Below are 7,500 nucleotides of genomic sequence, written 5' to 3'. Positions count from 1 at the left end.
GAAAACAAAAAGAAAAAAATTCAATTATAAACGTTTGTATCTAATCCCCCAACCAGAGGAGCCACAGAGCTGATTGATGCGTTTGTGTGAGTGTGTGTGTCCGTGTGTGTGTGTCTGTGTAAGTGTGTGTGTGTGTGTGTGTGTGTGTGTGTGTGTATAAGTGTGTATATGTATAAGTGTGTGTGTGTGTGTGTGTCTCCCTGCAGGCTCGGGCAGTTGCCCTATAAGACGGAGGACTTGGCGCAGCAGCTGCTGAGGGGGGAGCCTCGAGACCGAATCTCCGCCCAGGACGCCCTGCAGCAGCCCTACTTCAACACCCTGCCCCCCCCCCTCACACACCTGAGAGACAGTATGTACCACACACACACACACACACACACTCACACACACACACTCTCATACACACTCACACACACACACACTCACACACACACACACACTCACACACACACACACACACACACTCTCACACACACACACACTCACACACACACACTCTCACACACACACACTCACACACACACACACACTCTCACACACACACACTCACAACACACACACACCCACACACACACACTCTCACACACACACACTCACACACACTCACACACACACACTCACACACACTCACACTCACACACACACACACTCACACACACACACACTCTCACACACACACACTCACACACACACACTCACAACACACACACACCCACACACACACTCTCACACACACACACTCACACTCACACTCACTCACACTCACACACACACTCACTCACACACACACACTCACACACACACACACTCACACACACACACTCTCACACACACACACACTCACACACACACTCACACACACTCACACTCACACACACCCACACACACACACTCTCACACACACACTCACACACACTCACACACACACACACTCTCACACACACACACTCACACACACACACACACTCACAACACACACACACCCACACACACACTCTCACACACACACACTCACACTCACTCACACTCACACACACACTCACTCACACACACACACTCACACACACACACACTCACACACACACACACTCACACACACACACTCTCACACACACACACTCACACACACTCACACTCACACACACCCACACACACACACTCTCACACACACACTCACACACACACACACACACATACACACACTCTCACACACACACACTCACACACACCCACACACACACACTCTCATACACACACATACACACACACACACACAACTCGTATGACATCCAGAGTGAGGACCGAGCAAACTGACTTGATAACTGAGGACCCTGGATTCTGTTCTATTTAGTGAGAAACTGACACTGAACTCTGATGCTAGGCCATCTTAGCACCACTGCTGACACTTGTAATTCTTTGAAGAAGCAAAAGGGAGGAAAATTTCTTAACCACTTAAGTGAGGTCTTTTTGTTGCTAGGCAGATGCAAAGGAGCCTAGATACAGAGATTTTTTGATTGGCTACCATTTTGGAGGGAAAGTTGTTTTGTGAGTGGGGAAGGGAGGGGTGTTGTTTAGATGAGCTTTTCAACAGAAATGAGCTGCCTACACATTACAGATACATACAATCTCCTCTCACTCAATTCATATTTGAAATTGTACCAATCTCACAGTTATCTTTTTATTACAAAAGAATCTATGATTTAAATATAACTACGTCCATGTTAAATTGAGTTCATGTTCATCCATCCATCCATCCATTATCTGAACCCGCTTATCCTGAACAGGGTCGCAGGGGGGCTGGAGCCTATCCCAGCATACATTGGGCGAAAGGCAGGAATACACCCTGGACAGGTCGCCAGTCCATCGCAGGGCACACACACCATTCACTCACACACTCATACCTACGGGCAATTTAGACTCTCCAATCAGCCTAACATGCATGTCTTTGGACTGTGGGAGGAAACCGGAGTACCCGGAGGAAACCCACGCAGACACGGGGAGAACATGCAAACTCCGCACAGAGAGGCCCCGGCCGACGGGGATTCGAACCCAGGACCTCCTTGCTGTGAGGCGGCAGTGCTACCCACTGCACCATCCGTGCCGCCAGTTCATGTTCAAATTATATATATTCAAATGATAAATCATTTAATGTGGTGTATTTATAAAAATGAGGAGTGGAGTAAAGGAGGGTGGAGTGGAGGAGTGGTAGTGGAGGAGTGGAGTAAAGGAGGGTGGAGTGGAGGAGTGGTAGTGGAGGAGTGGAGTGAAAGATAATGGGAAGCAGCCCCTCTCTCTCCCTCTCTTTGTGTAGATACAGGCAGCTCTCCGTGTGTAGATACAGGCAGCTCTGTGTGTAGGTAAGGCAGCTCTCCGTGTGTAGATACAGGCAGCTCTGTGTGTAGATACAGGCAGCTCTGTGTGTGTAGATACAGGCAGCTCTGTGTGTGTAGATACAGGCAGCTGTGTGTGTGTAGATACAGGCAGCTCTGTGTGTGTAGGTAAGGCAGCTCTGTGTGTAGATACAGGCAGCTCTCCGTGTGTAGATACAGGCAGCTCTGTGTGTGTAGATACAGGCAGCTCTGTGTGTAGATACAGGCAGCTCTGTGTGTAGATACAGGCAGCTCTCTGTGTGTAGATACAGGCAGCTCTGTGTGTGTAGGTAAGGCAGCTCTGTGTGTAGATACAGGCAGCTCTCCGTGTGTAGATACAGGCAGCTCTGTGTGTGTAGATACAGGCAGCTCTCCGTGTGTAGATACAGGCAGCTCTGTGTGTGTAGATACAGGCAGCTCTGTGTGTGTAGATACAGGCAGCTGTGTGTGTGTAGATACAGGCAGCTCTGTGTGTAGATACAGGAGGCTCTCCGTGTGTAGGTAAGGCAGCTCTGTGTGTGTAGATACAGGCAGCTCTGTGTGTAGGTAAGGCAGCTCTTGCTCTGATGTTTTGTAAGATGAGCAGTGTGTGAGATGTGCTGGCAGTGGCAGACCTGCGTCTCGCACGCGCTCAGTTGGGCTGAATAATGAAGCTTCGTTAGCGGTTAGCGCTCATGCGCGGTGTATTTATAGAGCCGGAGACAGCTGGGATGACATGCCTGCTTCAGCCATGCCTACACACCCTCCCCAGCTCCCCGCACCCCACCCCCCCGCTCCCCACACCCCACCCCCCTCGCCAGGAGAGGCAAGGCTGGGGCATAATTATGCTAATAAAGAAACCACAACAGGGGGAATTCTGGGATCTAATGAGGGCTCGTTATCTCAGCGGTGTTCGTCTGCAGAAGGCCTGAGTGACAGTGAGCCCAGCCCCTCCCCCCTATCCTCTCCTCCTCTCCTCCTCTCCTCCCTCTCTCCTCTCCTCCTCTCCTCCTCTCCTCCCTCTCTCCTCTCCTCCTCTCCTCCGCTCACCCCCTCTCCTCCTCTCTTCTCCTTCACGCACACACTCACTCACACACATGCATGCACACACACACACATACACACACACACAAGCAGACACGCACACACACATGCACACACACACACACACATACGCACACACAAACTCACACACACTCACACACACAGGCACACACACACAAGCACTCACGCACACACACATACATACATGCACACACAAGCACACATGCACACACACACGCACACGCACACACACTCGCACGCACGCACGCACGCACGCACGCACGCACGCACACACACACACGAGTCCAACGCCTCATTACTGTACTCTCATAATCTCACAGAAACTCTCTCTTTTCTCTGGCTGGCGTCCTGGGGCCGATCGCAGGCTGATATACATATCACACATCATCTCATCCCTCTGATAATCACAGGAGCAGGAGCGCATCTTTTTTAAACCGAACGTGGAAACTTTTTCAACTGCGTGAAGAAGACTTATTACATCGGCGTTATCACGCTCTGCTGTTCATGTGAGAGCACGCTTCCTCCACAGGGGGCGCTATAGAGTAAATATCCCTGCAAACAGAAGAAGAAGCAGCTCCTCTGTGGATTGGCTCATGAGCATCGCAGGAGGAAGGGCAAACGCGTACACCTCTGACTCCACTCTGACTCCACTCTGACTTCACTCTGACTCCACTCTGACTCCTAATTCTCACAGCAGTACCCACGCTAGCTAGCTTCTCTCCCTCCCTCCCTCCTCCCCTCCCTCTCTCTCTCCCGACGATGGTTATATCTGTTTTTTGGCTCTCTTCTCACTCTTGTCTCCTTGCCCCCAGTTGAACCCTGTGCTGTACGGAACATTCCCTCTACTCCCCCCGTTAACCACCACAGTTACCCCCCCCCCCCCCCCCCCAGTGAGGCAGACCTGAGAAACATGCGAGGGGAATTTGGGCCGGGGGGAGGGCTGCCATTTTGAAACCACAGACAGCGTTCCTCCACGTCTCCACACAGTGTCTCCAGGACCACGCATTTACACCCGGAGACACGCTGCCCGCTCCCGGCGGGCCGGATCAGAGAATGTTTGTCTGATTGTTGAGGGAACGCCGCTCTGATGTTTTAATTGGCGCTCCAGCTCCAAAGACCTTTATTTCATGCATTTGCTCTATTTAAAAAAAAATCCTGCTTTTATTTCCTTATTTTTCTGGTGGCCTGTTTATTTTTCTGCTTTTACATTAATTAGTCTCTTTTGGTCTTGTAAATAGTATTTGCCATGATGTCCTTAAAATGCTTTTTGGACCACCTGACCCTCTGTACATTCAGAGATAAATGTTGGCCCTGTGTCCACCAGCTCTTTTGGGTCTAATACGAGTCTCCCTTCCCCTCTCTCTCTCTGTCTCTCTCTCCCCCTCCCTCTGTCTCTCTCCCGCTCCCTCTCTCCCTCTCTCTCTGTCTCTCTCTCCCTCTCTCTCTGTCTCTCTCTCTCTCTCTCTCTCTCTCTTCAGCGGTGTCGGTGTTTAAGGTCCCGGGGGTGAGATTAGAGGCAGAGGCAAGAGACATCTTCAGCCCGGGGAAACGCCACCGACCCCCCCTCGCCAAGTGCTGGTGACCCCCCCGCCCCCCGTCCTCCACCTGCCGACACAACCCCTCCCTCTCCGACCCTTCATGGACACGCCCAGAGGGAGCATCAGAACCCCGCCCATAACCCTGTACGGACCAATCAGAGTGGCTGTGTGAGGATGGAAGGCGTGGCAGAGATGTCCCTCCGGCTTCCCATCCTGCCCCTCGAACCCACCCAAAAACAAAACCTCACTTTTATTAGTGCAGTGTAAATAAAACAGGCGATTAATGTCCACTTGAATAGCTGATGAATAAAATGTTATTAATCCTGTTCTAATGTGTCTGTCAGGACCCTTCTCCCCTCTCCCCATAAGGGGGCGCTGTCCATCGCACTGGACAGAGATCCTCCACTGACCCGGAAATCAATCACAGTCCCACATTCCCGCCCGTACTCCAATCCTGGAGCGAGGAAACAAGACCGCATCCTTTACGAAAGTATTTTACAAAAGCAGAGAAATTATCAACCTGTGGATCCACCTCTCCCCATCTGCCACATCTGTAACTGACCTGTGGATCCACCTCTCCCCGTCTGCCACGTCTAACTGACCTGTGGATCCACCTCTCCCCACCTGCCACGTCTGTAACTGACCTGTGGATCCACCTCTCCCCATCTGCCACGTGTGTAACTGACCTGTGGATCCACCTCTCCCAATTTGCCACGTCTGTAACTGACCTGTGGATCCACCTCTCCCCACCTGCTACGTCTGTAATTGACATGGCTTAAAACCGACGCTTGAAAGAGCAAAGAAATTCAACTTTCCTAAAACACAAATACATGTTTTCTTGATTATACTTTTACTTGTTTTCTCCTGATCCACATTCCGCCATTCCAGCCTTTCCGTGCGTCGGGCGAGGAGGAGCAGACACTACGAGAAGCAGCGATTGGACAGAGCCCTGTAGGCCACCATCCTTCTTCCTGTTCCTCTCCTGACCTCTGACCTCTGACCTCTCTCTGAGTGATAGTTTATCCTCTGCTGTACTTTCACTCAACACCTGCACAGCTACAGTTTCACCTCATACACCTCCTTTGTTAAAAATATCCTCCTAAAAATATCACAGTGTGACAGGAGAGGTGATGTAGGAAGGAGAGCATTCTGACGTGTTCTGTACATTACTGACGGGTGTTAAAAACATACTGTTTTTCCTTGCTCTAATAATGCAGCCTTGTTTTATTGAATCCGTGGTCCTAGTATGTCCCATCAGACCCCTGAACCAAAGACTCAAGGATGACAAGATTCCCACTCCCAGTGTAGAAAAATGGCTCTTTCTATTGGCTGAGGCAGGAAGTGAATTCTGTCAGTCATTGGTGGAAATCCCAAAAACATTGTACCAATGCCAGCATTCCTTTAGTAAGACGTAATAATACAATAAAGCACTGCATTGTGGGATAGCAGCAAAGGCGGCCATCTTGTCAGTGCCCATCTCCTCCGCACCGCTCACCGTCTCAGTGATGTAAACACCTGGGTGTACAGGTGACCCCACCTGCATGCTGACATCACACACCCTGCAGCCTCTGCCTCCACACACCTGTCAGGGGCCGGAGAGGGGCCACTTCCTGTTGGGAACTTCCTGTTGTTCTGAGTGCTGTTTTATGTTGGTCAATAAAAGTGCAATGAGGACATCCTGTTCAGACTGATTTTTTTTTTCTGGACTAACAAGAAGATTTACATTTACATTTTAATCATTTGGCAGATGCTTTTAATCCAAAGTGACTTACAAGTGCATAGGTTCTTCACAGGTTAAAGTATAAAATCCATAACTAGTAAAATACACGTGAAGGGCTGTTCTAAACAAAAACACAGTCAATGTAAGTGCAAATTTTTTTAAAGGTTAGACAAGAGGGATATCGGAAGGAAATCGGGAGGGAGGACTAAGGTATAGTTTGAAAAGGTGTGTTTTTAGTCTGCGTCAAAATACGGGAACGGATTCTGCTGTCCTGACAGTGGTAGGCAAGTCATTCCACCACTGAGGAACCAGAACGAAAAACAGGCGTGAACGTGCAGCTCGACCGCCAGGTGCTCGTAGTGAGGGAACCGGACCAGAGCTGGCAGACCGGAGTGGTCTAGCTGGGGAGTAGGGAGTGATTAAGGATTGTATGTAAGGTTGGGCAGTCCCCTTAGCAGCCTGGAATGCCACCACTAGGGCCTTGAAGCGGATGCGTGCGGCAATAGGAAGCCAGTGGAGGCCAATGAGGAGCGGGGTGACATGAGCAGACCTGGGCTGACTGGTGATCAGGCGGGCTGCAGCATTCTGGACCAGCTGGAGGGGCTTGATGGCACAAGCTGGGAGACTGCAGGGAGGGAGTTGCAATAATCCAGGCAGGAAATGTTCCTGGACTAGGAGCTGGGTACCTTTCTCCATCAGGAGATGACGGATACGGCATATATTGTAGAGGAAGAACCTGCATGTTCTAGCAGGAGGAGCCAGGGTGAGGTGGTTATCAAGAGTCACCCCACAAGATTCTTGGCCATATGGGAGGAGGAAACTATAAAGT

At 50.4% G+C, this 7,500-nt stretch overlaps 1 protein-coding gene across 2 annotated transcripts in view; it reads left to right on the top strand.

The window, feature by feature from the left end:
• Positions 1–6,627, top strand: part of cdk15 (cyclin-dependent kinase 15) — a 34,224-nt gene extending 27,597 nt beyond the window's left edge. For both annotated transcript variants that reach the window (XM_061226665.1, XM_061226664.1), the window contains 2 exons: positions 207–349; positions 4,892–6,627. In XM_061226665.1, the coding sequence (XP_061082649.1) occupies positions 207–349; positions 4,892–4,995 (247 nt within the window). In that variant the 3' untranslated portion in view covers positions 4,996–6,627. The remainder of the gene's footprint in view (positions 1–206; positions 350–4,891) is intronic.
• The last annotated feature ends 873 nt before the right edge of the window (positions 6,628–7,500 follow it).

Source organism: Conger conger, chromosome 17 (genome assembly GCF_963514075.1).
Source record: "Conger conger chromosome 17, fConCon1.1, whole genome shotgun sequence".
Lineage (NCBI taxonomy): Eukaryota > Metazoa > Chordata > Actinopteri > Anguilliformes > Congridae > Conger > Conger conger.
The sequence above is the reverse complement of the archived record's forward strand: the minus strand, read 5'-3'. Positions and strand labels throughout refer to the sequence as shown.